General features: G+C 39.7%; 2 protein-coding genes across 2 annotated transcripts in view; both read left to right on the top strand.

Annotated features, from left to right (window-relative positions):
* Positions 1–1179: 1179 nt before the first annotated feature.
* On the top strand, positions 1180–11144 carry tmem230a (transmembrane protein 230a). Its single transcript, XM_080876094.1, has 4 exons — positions 1180–1309; positions 2733–2847; positions 3496–3618; positions 10242–11144. Exons 2-4 carry the CDS (start codon positions 2746–2748, stop codon positions 10380–10382), a joined length of 366 nt encoding a protein of 121 aa, XP_080732220.1. The 5' UTR covers positions 1180–1309; positions 2733–2745; the 3' UTR covers positions 10383–11144.
* A 631-nt stretch (positions 11145–11775) lies between these two features.
* Positions 11776–18384, top strand: part of igsf9a (immunoglobulin superfamily, member 9a) — a 68628-nt gene continuing 62019 nt past the window's right edge. Inside the window, exon 1 of the mRNA XM_080871299.1 lies at positions 11776–11990. The gene's annotated coding sequence lies outside the window, so the exon portion shown is untranslated. The remainder of the gene's footprint in view (positions 11991–18384) is intronic.

Below are 18384 nucleotides of genomic sequence, written 5' to 3'. Positions count from 1 at the left end.
GCCTGAGTGGGCTTTCACTGATTTCCTCCCACAGTCCAAAGACATCCATATTAGGGTGATTCTAAATTGTCTGTAGGTTTGGATTTAAGTGGTAATTGTAGTCTGTCTGTGCGTACTGGCAGCCTGCAATACAACATGTCTATCTAGCAGACAATCATTGTCTCTCATGTTAACTGTTTATGCAGAGCCACTGTATTGTACTGTCCACTACATTTTATACTCTGTAATACTGAGACACTTTGTGGACATCTGATATCTGCTGCTCATTTATTTATTTTGACTGTATTTAGTAAATCATTTTTGCTCAGTTTTATTGTGAATTTTAGCTATTTTACTTAATAAATCCACTTTCTCCTTCTTTTGGTTGATCCCTTTGGGGGTCATCACAGATCATCTGCCTCCATTTTACCCTCTAACAGCCTTTTCTGTCACACTAAGTTCTGTATATCCTCCTTCACAATATCTTCTCTTGTACTCCTGCCTGGGAGCTTCATATTTCATATTGTTTGGCCAGTATATCCACTATCCCTCCTCTGCACATGTCCAAACCATCTGAGCCTCATCTGTCTAACTTTGTCTCTAAATATCACCTAAGCTATCTCTCTGATATGGTCATTTCTAATCCTGTTCATCCTGGTCACTCTCAACAAAAATAACCATCACTAGAAATACACTGAGTGAATTTATGAAGCCAGCTTTTAAAATAGTTTTTTAAAATACTGATGCATTGTATTTTATTATTTTCATTTATATTTTTACATATTGAGCACCTTTAATTAGCTTTTAGCATAACATTCTGTTGGATTTTATTAAGAATTTTGCATTTGGGCCACCTTCATTTTTTAAATGTTATTTTATGTGATTAATTGAGCTCATTTCTTTCTTGCATTTTATTGTTTCCACTTTATTGAAATATTTGTTTTGCTTTGTATTTCTTAGATATGTATTCATTCTGCCTTATTAAAGGTATTTTGTTTTAGGTTATGTTTAATGTCATGCTGACATTGCTCTTTGCTCATATGCTTTTAGTGCTATTTTTTGTTTTGGTTTTTTTTCTGTTCCTTTCTTTTCTCATTTCTTTTCATATTTCTCACCGTGTTCATTATCTAATAGTTTGCGTGTTGTTTAAATTAACTGATTAGAAAGTTAAAACGAGACATTTGTGCGCGCATGCGCCATGACGAAACCAAAAATAAGGAAGTTGATGTAGTTTATAATAGGTGTAAACAATGCTGTGTTTGTGGCGCCGCTGAGAGCATTCCGAGCTACATGGACACAAGTGTGCTGTTTGTACATACCTCAGATAATGGTGAGAGAAGGAAACGCGCATTATGTGTTCGCGACTGTCTGTTAATGTTTGCTAGCTTTTGATAGCATAACTTCTAAATGGCTAATGTTCTAGCTAATTAGGTAACCAAAGTTCGCTAGCATTAATGCGCACTGGTACACAGTAAAATAATGGCGATTTGCTACGGTAAGTCAGGGTTTGTGAATTTAAGTGATGCTAGTAACTCTGCTTTATGTCGTATTATCGTAGTTCAGTGAATAAGGGAAGTCAATATTGCACACGCACCCCTACCGTCTTATTAGTTACATATGTGTATATTATATTTCCTTTAATTTCTCACAGTGTTTTTTTTTTTAAATCATTCCCCAAATTACTAAAGTTAATTTTTCTTCATTTAAAAAATAAATGAAGAAAAAAAAAGTCATCAAGATAAGTCCCCCTGAAAATAATTTTGTGATTCACTACGACATTATTGACATAACCCTGAGCTTTCCTGATCACAAATGGCTCTGTGTCGAATCGATGTGACAGCTGTCAGCAAAATAACAAGATGTTTCTGATTGCTCCTGTATACTGTGTTGATATAGCGTCCACAGTTTTTATTCACTGACTTAGTCTTCCTTTTTGGGATCCAAATTAAACACAACACAGGCCTTAAGAGAAATCAGATCACAGGAGTACTCAGATTTCTCTGAGTTCTTCTGGGGTAGGTCAGTGTTGCTGTATTTATTTTGGTTTTTATATTTTCTTTATTTTCTTGAATGGATGCTGCGTCATGTGAAGCAGAATAATCGGTTAAATTGTTTTTATTAACACTGACTTGCTTATTCGCGATGCATACGAGAAACTGTGTGTGGAATAGAAGCAGTGACCCTCACAAAATTCTCTTGAGTTGTTATCTGCAAGGATTTGTTACTGAAAAGATGGGGGCGGGGGAGTTCCCCTATTCCTTTTCACAAAATCTCTCTTCTATAATAAATACTTTAAATCAAGCTATTCCATGACCTTGCCTGATTTGAATGTTAACCGGTTTATCTGAGGAAGTTATCTGTTCACTGTTTACATGTTCAAGCAGAAGTGGAAATGAAAAGAGCAGATGAGTGTATCCCGGTCACTGGCCTCTCTGTCTTTTTACTGGGATTGCCATTTCAGCGGCATTTCATGGTTCCTATAAAACGTATCTGTGTTGAGAGCATGTATAAGTTTGACGACTGTGATGGATGTTGAGTAATCTTTTCTATTTCTAAATGCTTTGGGCAGTTTTATAAATCAGTGAGCAGAATCCTGTTTTTTTTCTTTCCCTATCAATGTTGAGCTTTAGTTGTCAGGTTGTTTTTCTCTGGATAGATCAAAAATAGACGGCTCTCCTTCAGCTCACGACACCGAACGAGATAAATGTAGCCATCTTGGATGATTACCTGTCTGTGCTTCTCTCTCCAAACAGCTTCTATGCCATAATGATGACAACTAGAAGCAACATGCTCACTGCTGGAATATCTAACAATAAGGTCAAATACTCACGGCTGGCTGCTGCTGATGATGGTTACATAGACTTACAGGTGAGAGACTTTGTAGATTGATGACAGAATGTTACTAAAACATTTCTCCACCACCAGCAGTGATTTGTTATGAATCGTTAAGTAATGATTCTGTGTAAAAGCTGAGGCCCTCTGTAATTAAAATGACTTTGCAAAAGTTTTAGGCATGATAAATGAAGCTGCTTTCAACAGTAATATCATGAGTAGGTCGTACATAGTTAACTTACAAACAAAGTGGAGTAAACGTGGAAGACAAATAATGAAATTACTGGGTAGTGTGATCACTGTTTGCATTTAAAAGAGTGCCAGTTCTCTTTGTTATATTGGCATTATTTCTAAATTACTTGCCAGGTAGGTTGTTCCAAGTATCTTGGAAAATGTTCACAGTACTTTGGATTTAGGCAATCCCAGCATCTTTCCATGTAATCTTAGGAAGAATTCATGATTTTGAGATTAGTACTATACAGAGGAGCTTTCCAATTGTCATGGGGCAAGAGATATTTCTTGTTGCTAAACATGGAAGCAAGCTGATCTGGAGATGGGGAAATTCTAATTGCATTAAAGTAGATTAGATTGAGTAGCTGCCTCATGAAATCATATGATATCAATATATTCTGATGTACAAAATTGAAAAGTAACTATATTTTTCCACAATTTCACTTTTCACAGTTCAAGAAACCCCCTCCAAAGATCCCATACAAGGCGATTGCACTGGCAATATTCCTGTTTCTGATTGGCTCTTTACTAATTATCTTTGGGGCCCTTCTTCTGGCAGAAATCATACCAGTTGAGGTGAGTTTGGTTAGTGTGTTTAATATCTGTTCAAAAAAATTTACATTGATGGAGCCTTTACACCAAAAATAATTTTACTGTAAAGAAATGAAGGACTTTGTCCTTAAACAGAAATGATGTGTGAATTCACAGAAAATGTCATATTGTGCACTTTGTGAAAAAAAAAAAAAAAAAAAAGAAACGTTGAATAAAAAAAATAGATACTAAAAATTGAAAAATAAAAGTGTATTTGTTACTTGCTCTGGTGAAATGCCATAGGTTATATATTTTGTTATTAAGAAGAGTAAAACTTATGAAAATACAGTTTCAAAGTTTAAGCCTTTAAAATGATCCGCATTTTCCAAAGCCATCCTGTGGGCCAGATTGGGACCCTCTGGTGGGCTTTTCCTGGCCCATGGGCCATACACTGACTTTTCAGTGAAACATGTCTACAGCCTTTAGGTTGAAAAACAATTTCCTTGTCTGCTGCCAAAAAACGGTTAGTGTTTACCAAGTCATTTTCTTTTGTTCCTCTTTTCTGAAATCCAACGGTAAGGCTTGTGTCAGGAATACAAGCCCCCAGAAATTCATTTGTGAAGGAACTCCTATCTGAGCCGCTCCTGTCTTCTTCTGTTTAAAACGTATTTAGAGCTACAGATGGGTGACAAATCAAAGGGAAAACAAAGATAAATGTTTAGCTTCCAAGACTTGGATTATGTCTCATCCTGGACTAACTACTATTTCTAATGGGGATTGTGATTAAATGTTCTTTTTAGTCTAGGACTATGCTCAAAATGATTATGAAGCAGGCTGAAAGTTAGGTTTTTCACTGCCACATGCTGCCAGAGCAGCTTCAGTGTGCTGTCATGTTATCACTGATATAACAACGCTATGCCTTATTTAGCATGTACAACAAAGACACAAGCCAAACATTTGTGAGAGCGCGAGCAGTGTGTCGGCCTGTGCTAAAAGGGTACTACTTCAGTAGTATTGGCTATAAGAGATCAGACCTTCAGATAAGCACAATACTTTATAAATATGCAAGAAAACTGTTCCTGCTAAAATGTGGAAACAACAAGCTTGTTTCACCATTTCAGGAAAAAATGCAGTCGAGTGCACCCAGGCTATGAAAGCACGTGAGGAGGTGATGTGCAATCCAAAATTAAACAAATGACTCACCTGAGCATCACTGGAGCAATTAACTGCACTCATATGACTGGAAGAGTAATCACAATACAACACGACAGATAATAAAACTGAAAGATATTTTATATGTGACAACAATATACAGTTCCTTACAGAGTTGGACTGACAATCTGGTGTTATCTATACTTTTGTTGTTAAAATGTTATGTCTCAAACAAGTACTGAATGCTTTTTATATTTTTAGTAGTGTGTCACACAAACAGTAAATATTGTCAAAAAAATTAAGACGTCTTTGGGGGTGCTATGATTCATTTTGAGGTATACTTTTACCTCAAATTTCCAGGGAAAACTTTGCCAAAGCTACTTTTGTGATTACATTTGATTCATGCTGTGTCACTATTGTTGCAAAATAATGCTGCTGCTCCTGCTGGCACCTTGTGGCAAAAGATTCACACTTCAAATTAGGCAGTCTGTCAACATTGACCGGAACTCATTGGAAAAGAAGGCTGGAATATTCCCTTTACTTTGTATTCACTAATAAATGTTGCTGCCTGCGAGCTGCAATCACAGATACAATGTTCAGTACTTCTTCTATATCAAAAAAATGTAATTATTGCATAATTTCCATTGTGATATATTGCGTGTAATTGTAAGACTATGTTGCCCACCCCAAGATGGAATGCAAGTCAAATAGATATTGTCCTATTTGGGACTTTGATTAGTGTGGTGGGCACCTCTGTCTAACACAAGTTCAGTTTCTCAGAGGAATTCATTAAACCATGAATCGACCCCTTGTGCCCTGTGGATGGGGGCTTTGTTATACTTAAAGATGAGAGTAGGATAGAAATGTTTCTTCAAAGAATAACCATGATTACTGAGACCAGCTTTGTATCGATCCTTTGCGTGGAAATGCTAGAGAAATGCAACCGCATGCCCTCGCTGTAAGGGTCAAATCATCACCTCCACCTCTCTCTGCATGTTACTTTATGTTCGTGTTTCTTCTGCAGCTTCCCTAAGATTTATGTATCCAGAAAATGTTTTCTACATCATTTGAAGGGCATCATCTATAATGCATTTCGGTGTTTGAAGAATAGTTTGTAGCAGTTTTGGAAATATGTGTTTCCTTTCTTACTGACAGTTGAAAAACTACCCCAATCTCATTTGAAGGTGGAGTCACCAGCTGGTTAGCTTTGTTTACCTGCTTAGTTGAACGATAACAGGGTGTGCTTGCCAAGATATGAAACTGATTAATGAGCATCTTAAATCCACACATAATCTGAAATGAATCAAAACCTAAAATGACAAGTTAGGATTTAATTGGGACTCACGTGCCACAGTATTTCTGTCTGTTTCTATGTTGTCTTTGGACAGAGCAAGAATCACTATTTGCCTGGGTTTTTTTTTTTTTTTTTTTTTTTTTTTTTTTTTTTTTTTTTTATATAGCTGCTGTCTGTATTTATATGCTTAGCATACAGCCATTTGTGTGATATTATTCTAAAGATGTAACTCTGACAAAAGAGAACAAATAGTCTTAAACCACTCCTCATTTCTTTGTGTTTTGAGGGCAAAATGGGAAATGAGTATAGCGATTTATGGAAACGTACAGTATATAGGGCAGAAACAGTTGGTAGAATTGTATTGAGCTTGTAAGTCACTGTTTGGTATGACCACCTTTATTCTTCAACACAGCCCAAACCCTCTGAGGCAAGCTTTCTTGCAATTTCTTTAAGTAGTCTTCAGGAACAGTTCTTTAAGGACATTCAGAGCTCTTCTTTGGATGTTTGCTGCCTTTTGTTCCATTCTCTGTCAAGATGATCCCACACTGCAATGTTGAGGTGCAGGCTTTAGGGAGGCCAGTCAATGACTTTCAGTGTCACATTATGTGTTTTTCTGCCTCAGCCTTTTCTTCCTGTTTCCCTTCCTCAAGAATGGCTTCTTGACAGCTACCCTTGTACAGAGACCATTTCTGATGAAGCTTTGGTGAACAGGTGATGGATCAACTGAAAGGCCAGATGCATCTCTCAGGCCATGTGCCAGGTCTTTGCTGGACCCCCCCTATTTCTTAAGGACATAACGTTCAGAGACCGATCATCTGTTGTAGATGTTCTTTTGTTTGTTTGTTTTTGTCAGGCCTGTGCTGCTTTTGTCCTCGTCCTTGTCTAGTTTCTTCAAATGCCTTTATTAAGCACACACTGCATAGCATGTGGAGATACCCCAAGTTATTGGCTAGCTCTTTGGGAATAATATAAAATACTATTATACACTTTTAAAATGTGTTATCTTGGATATTTTTGACTCATATGAAGTAAGTTGCTAGGTACTAGTAACAAAGGACCTAAAGATACAGTTTGACTGGTTGTTTACGAAGTTGTCTGTTATGTGTAGCCTTTCCATTCCTTGAGTTAGATGTTATCTGCCTGACTACTTGTTAACAGAAATATCTCAAATATCTAATCAACTCAGTATATCTAAAGCAACTCAGTGCACTTAGCCTTCAACTTAGAGAATGGTCCAAAAAAGAGAGCATATCCAGTGAGCATCAGCTGATAAATTTGCAGCAACTGTGTGATGCTGGCATTGTCAGTATGGACCAAAATCTCTAGAAGTGTTCTAGAGACTAGACCACAGACTCCTGTACCTTGATGAATCCATGCCAAAAATAGATAAGACAGTTCTGAAGGCATAAAGGGTTCCAGCCTGATTTGCTGACAAGAATAAGTAAACAAGACGGTCAACAGGGGCGATTTTAGCCCATTTTGGGGGTGCTGAAGCACCCCCAAAATGGGTACAAGGTCAGGAAGAACCAGGTAAAAAAACAGACAGGGAATAGTGACAGGCAAAACAGAAACTGTTAAACTGCTTGAGAGAGTTGATCACCAAAAAGTGATAGACAGATTTGCCAACCTCAAGGTGAGGCGACATAGTTTAAAATAAAATAAAAAATCTGCAGAGCCATATTAGTGCAGTAAAGATCTTTTCATACATTGTATACATTGTACCATAGGCAAAGTTGCCTCCATTTTTATAATTTTATTTATCAATATTTTGTACATTTCAAGGACTCTATTTTTGGAGTGTATTTTTATATATCTGTATTATATTATACATACACATTAAAAGTGAATCTCTGTCCAAAAAATGCACTCGGTTAACTTCTTACTCACTATGATCATAATCATCATTTTCCCCCAGTAATTAAGGTTAGGATATGTATTTTTTTTATTCCAATCCATTCTTCATTTGCAGCATTTAAATAACCTTTATCTGATTTGATGGTTTTGTTACTGACTTTTCAAAATATGTGTTTTGCTTTTCTTTCACAAATGTGGGGATTAAATTGTTTTAAAATGTACAAAGCAGTAATGTCATGTTTTGTGACGAGGACCCAGGCACAGAGAGACTTAATGAATTTAAAAATCTTATGATTTAATAAAGAAATTTGCAGACTTACTCAGAGATGGTAAAATTATGATGACTGATAACGGAGACGAAGACAACAGACTATGAGGACAGGGAGGAACAGGGGTTTAAATGCACCAAGGAAACAGTCAGAGGGAACTTGGGACAACTGGAGACATTTAAGGATGCAGGAACTGACAGACATGGGGAGACGTCTCATCGTGACAAGTAAAGTTTATCTTGCCTGGCTGGGCAGCTCTCTGGGTGCTCAGCACCCCCAAAGCTCTGATCCTAGAATCGCCCCTGACGGTCAATCTGCCAGATATTCTTGTTATACATGACTGTTTTTGGTACTATAAAGACACTTCTGTCTGCACTAATAAAGCACTGTTGGTATTACCCAGCCCTACTTTTGACACACAGTTGGAGAGCCAACAAAAAATCCAAACTTTCATCCTGAGCAGCAATTAAAACACCCCTGCTGCTGTTACTCTTGTTCTTAAATAGCTATAATTGAACAGCTGTCCTGAGATTTTATAGTCCTGCTGTCAGATTTGTGCTATGCTCTTGCTTTTACTGGTCTCAGTGCTTTTATGTGTTTCTGAATATAACTAATGATTTTGATATTTTATAGCTTGGAGTTTAAACTTCAGTGGAACCCCTCCTTTGGGGTTTTTGCTTCCTAAATTCATGACACTGAGGAGATAACTCAGCCTACACATATTCGCATTATCAGTGGGAGGGTAATGTGAATTTTTTTTAACCTACTCTGCAGATGGTATTTGCAGAAAATTTGATCTGACGTGAAGGCAGCATCAGAGTATATGAGTCTGTTGTACTTGCCAGTTATCCCACACAAGTTAAAATGGCATATCTAATACTAGGAGATTATCCAAGGTTCAAGCGATAGATACTACAGCAATAGAAATCAGACAGGTTTGTTTGCAAGAGGCTGCATGGGTTTGGGGCTAAAATAATGTTTGATCTTTGTGTGTGTGTGTGTGTGTGTGTGTGTGTGTGTGTGTGTGTGTGTGTGTGTGTGTGTGTGTGTGTGTATTAGATAACAGTTGTTATACAACTGGAACCATGTCAAGGGCTTCAGTGAACATTGTGTTGGGAACCTTTGACTCAGCCTAGTCAACCATTGTAGTGGCAAAAACAAAGAAATTAACCAAGGGAAAAGAGGTTGAAGGAACGCAGCCAATTTAGGCAATAAATTCCTATTTATTTATTTTTGAAGAGTCAAGGGTCAGTTCACCCAAATTAATGCAAAGAGACTGAAATTAAAGATCTTTTTTTCACTTCCTGATCTTCTGGGACTTTTGTATTCTTTGCCTGTTCTTCCTTAATGATTGGAGCTTGCTCACTTCTCATGGTGGTGGCTCAGTTATCATGTGGCCTAAATATAGGGCCACTGTCATGCCAACTGAGCCATCTCGTTTGGCAGGTGAGGAGAAGTCGCCTGCTGACATCCATCAGAAAAGGTGCTGTAAGTGGACACTTTACAAGACAGATAAATAGAACATTTCAGAAGCTTAATACAGACAAATGATCGACATTACCGCAGCCCAGTCCCTGTCTTTAAAAAAAAAAAAAAAAAAAAAAAAAAAAAAAAAAAAAAAGAAGAAGAAAAAACTGGTTGAGGGTTACAGTGACTCTGAGCACAAGACTGCCATCTGGTGGTAAAATTAAACAAATTAAACACATGTCTTTGGTGTTGATGGCCTTTGCCTCCTGGTTGTTAGATGCCATGCATATGAAATGACTTATCATTTACATGAAATCTGATGTCAGACTATGAAGTCATTATGGCTGCATGCCTCATCAGCGTAGAGTGTGTTCATGTAATGCTGACAGGCAGTGTTGAGGTAAGTATGTTAAAGCATGATGGAGAACATTAGTCTTTAATGACTTCCTCTTGCATTCTACTACTAAATGCAATATTTGGTATTCAGTATGTATGAAGTCTATCTAAACTTGGTTACAGAATGTAATAATGTGAGCATTAACGAGTATTTATTTAGGTAACTAACTGAAATCATAGTGTGTAAATTCCTTCTGATTACCAGATTTTCTTTATTTTTTTCTTGATGTTTTTAGCATCCCGACCGCACTATTCCTGTCATCATCATAGGGATACTCGTTTTTCTTCCGGGATTTTACCATTTGAGAATCGCCTACTATGCTGCAAAGGGTTACCGGGGTTACTCCTATGATGACATCCCAGACTTTGGCGACTGAACCAAATACCATCCAATCATCCCCTATTTTTCCTCATTGTGTATCTTGGTGCCTGCTGTTTTCTGACTGAATGTATGTATCAAAGAGTAAAACCATATAATTTTAGGATAGATATCTGTATTTGTCTGGGTGGGCTTACTGAAAGATTTATGGTGTGTGTGTGTGTTTGTTTTGTTTTTTTTTTCTTCTCCTAACTTTCTTCCTAAAATGTGGCTTGTGTGTTCACATATCTGCCAAAGCTTTACAGAAGTTAGAGACTTTACATATATATGCAGCTTTATTAATATTAAAACACTCAGTGACTGGTGGATATCAGTCCATCTGCTTACCTGAAACAGCACATCAATGTTTTTGCTGTTACGCACCTCACTACATACATTAAGAAATGATCAGTGAGTATAGATTTTGACAGATGCCTTTAATTTACTATTCCTAGAGTGCACGACTGAGAATCGGTGTGATTATTGTATAGTACTTTAATGATGTACAAATAGGCATCTTGTATTTTAAATTTGTGGCTTCATAATGTGTTACATCGTAAAAGACGATGGGAACTTGCATGTCTCCTAAAGATTGTATTTGTATTGCTATCAAGATTTATTACTTTAATGATGTTAAGTATATTTTTTAACCAAAAAGTATCACTTCCCTTAAAAAGTATTGCCTTTTGTCTACATTTGCTTGGTTTTGAATATTTACCAAAATGTTATTTTGCATACACTTGCTGGAGTTAAAAATATTAACAACAATAAAAATGAGACTACAAATCTACAAAAAAGTTTGATGTTTTTTGTTTTTTTTATCCTTTGTGATTGTTGGGTACAGCTGGATTACATCCTCTGCAAAGTCTTTTTTTTTTTTTTTTATGCTTTTGATGTCAGACTGCATGAATCAAAACTTGAGTGTTTAGCAAAGAATCATGACTCACTTTAATAAATAATCTGTGTTAACATGTGTCTATATCAAAAAGCGAAAGACGGGGATCAAAAAAGCAATTTTAGGAAAAACTTTCACTAAGTTAAAAAAAAAACAACCCCCAAACATCTGTCCTTTGTCTAAGAAGTACATCTGTTCTCCCCGTTTGGCCACCAACATCAGGTAAAGGACACCCTCTTGTGGTTACCGCTAAGCTGGATGCCATCAAGGGATTAAGGGCTAAAAAAAAATCTCCTTTCATCCTCTGCCTGCACAAACAAACACAGTTATTAAATCAGCATTGGCTCAAACATCCAGGGGCTTATAGGACTATGGTCTGTCAGTTTACTTTGTTTTGCTTTGAGCCATTTGAACATAACAAGGAAACAGGAGCAAGCAGCGGAGGGAGGAAGGAAAGAAGGGAGGGGGGAGGTTGGACTCGGGCAGGAAGAGCACAGTACGTCGATCCCTCGCTGTCACCTGTAAGTGAAATGAACACCTGTTGCCGGTGGGCTTTTAAAAGGAAAACGCTCAAATTTCAGGTAGTTTGCAACGCTACAAAGGAATAAGGCCCGTTTTTAATTTTTCAGCCACTGACCCGGTGTCTACAAACTCGGGCACAAGTTGGACTAATACTCGAGAAGGATGTGTTTTTAAAAGCAAAATCTGCCAGCGGCTAAAACGGAGCTACAGGTAAGAGAAGTAAGAAAAAATAGAAGATGTTAATGATTTTGAAAGTGTGTCTGACTTCCAGCAGCTTTAAAAGGATGAGAAATTAATGCTCGGAGCTCAAACTGTGGAGTGCCAAGTTCCCTCTCAATCCTCTGAACTGTGGCATGCATTTAAACGTCAGTAATGAAGTTTCTATGGGGGGATTTTCATTCTAATGCGCAATATGAAACTGACAGAAACTCAGGAACAGCCATTTGCCATGAGTAATTTAAACGTCCCAATGCAAACTTAAGTCTGTTTTCTATTGTTTACATTATTTATTTGTATGTTGTTTTTCCTTTATGGCTGTTGCTTTAATTGAGAATGACAACCTTTAGATTATTAAAGAATTTGGAGTCACGTTATTAGAGAAAAACAGGGCTAAGATATTGGCTGTTAGAGCGTGAGTAGATAAACACCGTACATTCACAAGGAGGGGATTTTATGCCGCATATGGATACAACTTTCACAAGCAGCAGTGCAATATGTAGAGCCAGAACCAGCATATAAGAGCTCATATTTTTCTGCTATTGTCTTTGTATTGAACCCACCGTCTATCTTTATTTCACCACTTATGGAAGAAATGGTCTCATAACTTTCCGAGACAAGCATCATTTAATGGTTTGAAATTCTATTCTTGGTTTGAATTGAGGTTGCTGATGTGCCAGATGGGTGCAGTTTCCCGTTATATATTATTTTCCATAAAGTTTATATCATCAGAGGGAGCAGAGTGGCAATTAATTCAGCAGGACTTGGTGGCACCTGAATAGTACATATGCAATAAACACTTCAGATCTGACACCTAAAGTGGATTGAAGTAGATCATTATCTACAAAACTATTTCATTCCCAGTGGGGTTTTTTTTTTTTTTAGCTTCTGCGTTCCAGTGAGCCCAGTACTGATACTGGAGAAAAACCGACAACAGTGTAAATAAAAAAAAGTCATTCTTTAGGTTGAATAACATACAAAACATCTATGCAAGGTGGTTTCTTCAGTGTAATACACCTGTGGAAACCATCAACTGCTCAGTGTTTGAAATTCTAGTTAAAAGTGCAATGCACCACAATACAATGGTCCTTTAAAAAAGGAAAACGTAATGTATTAGTGTATCCCTTTACAAAACAGACAGCTGGGACTACATGAACAAAAATCTAATCTACTATGTGTTTATGCATTTAAATTTTGTAAATACAATAGTGTTATGATTCAAATGTTGCTAAGTCATGATTGGTCCCTTATTGTCACCTGTTAACAAACTCAGCCCCTCCCACTTTAAACCACAGAGAAGAGCAAAGGCAGACAGAAAGAAAGGAAACGTACAAGCCCCTACTATGGTGAAATACCCAAAACGTGTGTAACTTTGGATGAAAATTGTGTACAATGTTTAGGATAAAGCTGAATTTAAAAAGAAAAAAAAGTGTTTCAGGAATTTAAAGCAGAGCTGTTGTGATCATTTCCAACTTGATATTTTTATTCTTGACTCTGCTGAGTTTCTTTGCACGATTCTTGCTTCAAAGTACTAATTCACTGTGGGAAACAAGCAGTTTCAGTTCCTCTCCCTTTAAGGCCACTCTCCCTTAAAGCAAACAGTAGATTTTGAACAGAAGCATTTAGAGCAGTCTGAATCCTTAGATTTGGACTTACAAACATTTGTACATATGCTCACCTCATTTGAAACATTTGGCCTTGTATATTATGAGCAAACACTGCCCTAATGTTTGAATTTCATCTGATTTTAAACCTTGAGTTGAATGAAAGCAATGCTTTCATGTCTCTTTTTTTAGACATGAAGACCTTAACTTGACACCAATGATTTAGACTTTCATGCAGAGTTTATCCCTTTCATTTGGAATGACAACAGCCTCTCCAAGCCCAAAGATTAAACACTTTGTCATAAAATCTTTTCCCTAACAACCACAGAGCTTTGAATGATTTCAGCAGTGGCCAGTCATGTTGCACGAGCTTTGGAGAAAGGTGCATTTGACAGTGCAGAGCAGCAGACAGACAGCAGATGATACCTTGTGTTATTTGATTCAGATGTCAAGACTCTGTGGTTATCAACAAAACACAGACAGTAGCATGGATAACAGCAGAGAAATGACAAATACTTGCTCAAAATTGGACCATTAGTTTACAGAGAACTGCATTATCTGAAATGTTTGGTAGCATTGTTAATATAGATGGTAGTTGACAGTGAATTTGGATTTATAACAATTTATTTATGGCTTGAAAGACAACATTTATGACTTCAGCTTAACCTGGAACTTGCGGCTCTTGATTTGGGACTCAGCTCTGTAACCTTTATATGATGGATTAAATGAAGAAAAAAACTCTTTATTTTTCCAGTTTTCTCTCTCAATTCGAATGCCCTATTTTCGCTTAAGTGCACATCAAACCAAGCTACACAGAGAGGTTCCTATTGTGATGGAAAGTGTGTGTTTGACTTTGAAAATGGGCTTTTTCTAACCCATGTGCAAGCCATGAAAAAATACAATGTAGACTTACAGGGTGGGTTAGAGCAGGTTGATTGCCAATGCGCAGTATTTATGAACTCTGAGAGGGAGCTGACAGTCAGCACTCATGACATGACAGCTCACATTTGCAAAATTGTCAGTAATGAGATCAGCACATGGTCTTGGGATGGGTCCACGAGTCATGGGAGCTTCCTGTGGTGCCTGGCACCAGTGGATTGGCCGGAGTTCCCTAGGGCTTTTGTTGTCTGGCCACATCTGTGCTTAAGCCATGGGACCTTTGGGGCTAGTGGAGGGCACTGCTACCTGGGAAGCTGCGGAGACAAGGGTGTGTGGTTGGCTTGCATTAATGTTTTGGTGCATGCTACGTGTCAAAGAAGTATCCATGTGAATGCCAGTGCACAGGAATACCACTGCAGAATATTGCACTGTAACAAGATGATGTCATTTTAATGTTGTGGCTGATTTGTGTATATGCAAACTCAGTAGGAAGCCAGAACTGTGGGACTTCAAAAACCTACTTATTTTAGATCAAATGTTAAAAAGTACTTTTAACGTAAATCCGAACTCTTTTGGGAATAATTAAAGTTATATAGCTTTTTTAAAAGTTGTGTGAATACTATATATTTTTTTCAACTAGTTTGAGACCAAACCACGCAAAGTACTAAAAAAGAAATACTCTAGAGAGTTGGAAAATTTCGAGTCAGCGTTTCTTATTTCAGCCCACAAGTCTTTAAGGAGGGAAGTAAAAAATCTGGTTTTATAGTAGTCCACTACAAAGCAGGACCATCGGTTGACATTTTTGGCTTTTTAGTTTATTAAGCTAAGCTGCTATTGAATTGATGACTTTGGCAAAGTATGACTTTTCCTGTTCTGCCACCATATCAGGTTATCATAGTAGTACAGTACTTTGGTATAGGGGATGGCGTGTATGTATGTGTGTGTATATATATATATATATATATATATATATATATATATATATATATATATATATATATAAAAAACACCCAGCACGCCCCTGCGGGCGGTTTATCCTTCAAGCTCGGGTCCTCTACCAGAGGCCTGGGAGCTTGAGGGTCCTGCGCAGTATCTTAGCTGTTCCCAGGACTGCGCTCTTCTGGACAGAGATCTCCGATGTTATTCCCGGGATCTGCTGGAGCCACTCGCCTAGCTTGGGAGTCACCGCACCTAGTGCTCCGATTACCATGGGGACCACCGTTACCTTCACCCTCCACATACTCTCGAGCTCTTCTCTGAGCCCTTGGTATTTCTCCAGCTTCTCGTGTTCCTTCTTCCTGATATTGCTGTCATTCGGAACCGCTACATCGATCACTACGGCCGTCTTCTTCTGTTTGTCTACCACCACTATGTCCGGTTGGTTAGCCACCACCATTTTGTCCGTCTGTATCTGGAAGTCCCACAGGATCTTAGCTCGGTCATTCTCCACCACCCTTGGGGGCATCTCCCATTTTGACCTCGGGACTTCCAGGTTATACTCGGCACAGATGTTCCTGTACACTATGCCGGCCACTTGGTTATGGCGTTCCATGTATGCCTTGCCTGCTAGCATCTTGCACCCTGCTGTTATGTGCTGGATTGTCTCTGGGGCATCTTTACACAGCCTGCACCTGGGGTCTTGCCTGGTGTGATAGACCCCAGCCTCTATGGATCTTGTACTCAGAGCTTGTTCTTGTGCTGCCATGATTAGTGCCTCTGTGCTGTCTTTCAGTCCAGCTTTGTCCAGCCACTGGTAGGATTTCTGGATATCAGCCACCTCCTCTATCTGCCGGTGGTACATACCGTGCAGGGGCCTGTCCTTCCATGATGGTTCCTCGTCTCCCTCCTCTTTCTTGGGTTTCTGCTGCCTGAGGTATTCACTGAGCACTCGGTCAGTTGGGGCCATCTTCCCAATGTATTCTTGGATGTTCCTTGTCTCATCCTGGACTGTGGTGCTGACACTCACCAGTCCCCGGCCCCCTTCCTTCCGCTTAGCGTACAGCCTCAGGGTGCTGGACTTGGGGTGAAACCCTCCATGCATGGTCAGGAGCTTTCTTATCTTTATGTCAGTGGCTTCTATCTCCTCCTTTGGCCAGCCTATTACCCCAGCAGGGTACCTGATCACGGGCAGGGCGTACGTGTTGATGGCCCGGATCTTGTTCTTACCATTCAGCTGACTCCTCAGGACTTGCCTGACCCTCTGCAGGTACTTGGTGGTTGCAGCTTTTCTAGCGGCCTCTTCATGGTTCCCATTTGCCTGCGGGATCCCCAGGTACTTGTAACTGTCCTCTATGTCTGCAATGTTGCCTTCTGGTAGTTCAATCCCCTCAGTTCTGACTACCTTCCCTCTCTTTGATACCATCCGACTACACTTCTCCAGTCCGAACGACATTCCAATGTCATTGCTGTATAGCCTGGTAGTATGGATCAGCGAATCGATGTCTCGTTCACTCTTGGCATACAGCTTGATGTCATCCATGTACAGGAGGTGGCTGACAACTGCTCCGTTCCGTAGTCGGTATCCGTAGCCAGTCTTGTTAATGATCTCACTGAGGGGGTTCAGGCCTATGCAGAACAGCAGTGGGGACAGAGCATCTCCTTGGTAGATCCCGCACTTGATGGTGACTTGTGCTATGGGCTTGGAGTTGGCCTCTAGTGTTGTACGCCACATCCCCATTGAGTTCCTGATGAAGGCTCTTAGGGTCCCATTGATCTTGTACAATTCTAGGCATTCCAGTATCCAGCTGTGGGGCATTGAGTCATAGGCCTTCTTGTAATCAATCCAGGCAGTGCACAGGTTGGTCAGTCTGGTCTTGCAGTCTCGGCTGATTGTTCTGTCTACCAGTAGCTGGTGTTTTGCGCCTCTGGTATTCTTGCCAATTCCTTTCTGTGTCCCGCTCATGTATTGACCCATGTGCCTGTTCATCTTAGCCGATATGATGCCTGACAGGAGCTTCCATGTAGTACTGAGGCAGGTTATTGGTCGGTAGTTGGAGGGGACCGGTCCCTTCTTGGGGTCCTTGGGGATCAGGACCGTCCGGCCTTCAGTTAGCCATTCCGGGTGTCTCTCGTTAACTAGCAGCTGGTTCATTTGTGCTGCCAGACGCTCGTGGAGTGCAGTTAGCTTCTTCAGCCAGTAGGCGTGAACCATGTCGGGCCCTGGTGCTGTCCAACTCTTCATACTGGAGACCCTTTCTTGGATATCTGCCACTGTGATGGTTACTGGACCCTGTTCAGGGAGGTCGCTGTGGTCTGCCCTCAGATCCTCTAGCCACTGAGCATTGCCGTTATGGGTTGCATCCTTCTCCCATATGCTCTTCCAGTATTGCTCCGTCTCCAGCCTTGGTGGTGCTGTTCTCTTATTGTTCCCTTGCCACTGAGAGTACACCTTTGCTGGTTCTGTGGAGAACAGCTGGTTTATTCTCCTGCCTTCTATCTCTCTGGTGTACCTCCTCAAGCGGCTGGCCAAGGCTGTGAGTCTTTGCTTGGCAGTTTCCAAGGCCTCAGGTATGGACAGCTTGCTGTATTTCTTAGGCACCTTATTTGTCGCACCTTGCTGCAACTCCGTTAGTTGGCTAACCTCCCTCCGTGCTACTTTGATGTTGCCCTCTAGCCTCCTTCTCCATGGAGGGTTCTGCCCCTTGTCGCTGTTCAACTTGTAGCCAAGCATCTCACTGATCACTGCTGCCGTATTGTAGATCAGCTGGATGTTGGGTATCGAAGAATCCATAGGTCCCTCATCCTATTCATGTAGCCCCTTCCGCCGGGGTTACTTGCGTAGTAGCATTCCAACAACGCCCTGTTTTCGTCTCTTGCCCACCGATGCCTTCTTGTTCCAGTAGCCCACTTTTCGTCAGGGTGCCCTGGTTCCTCAACACCTGACGCGGACCTTGTTGATCCGGGCG

Source organism: Rhamphochromis sp. 'chilingali' (genome assembly GCF_963969265.1).
Source record: "Rhamphochromis sp. 'chilingali' genome assembly, chromosome: 2".
NCBI lineage: Eukaryota > Metazoa > Chordata > Actinopteri > Cichliformes > Cichlidae > Rhamphochromis > Rhamphochromis sp. 'chilingali'.
Note: the sequence above shows the minus strand (reverse complement) of the source record. Positions and strands in the feature narration are given on the sequence as shown.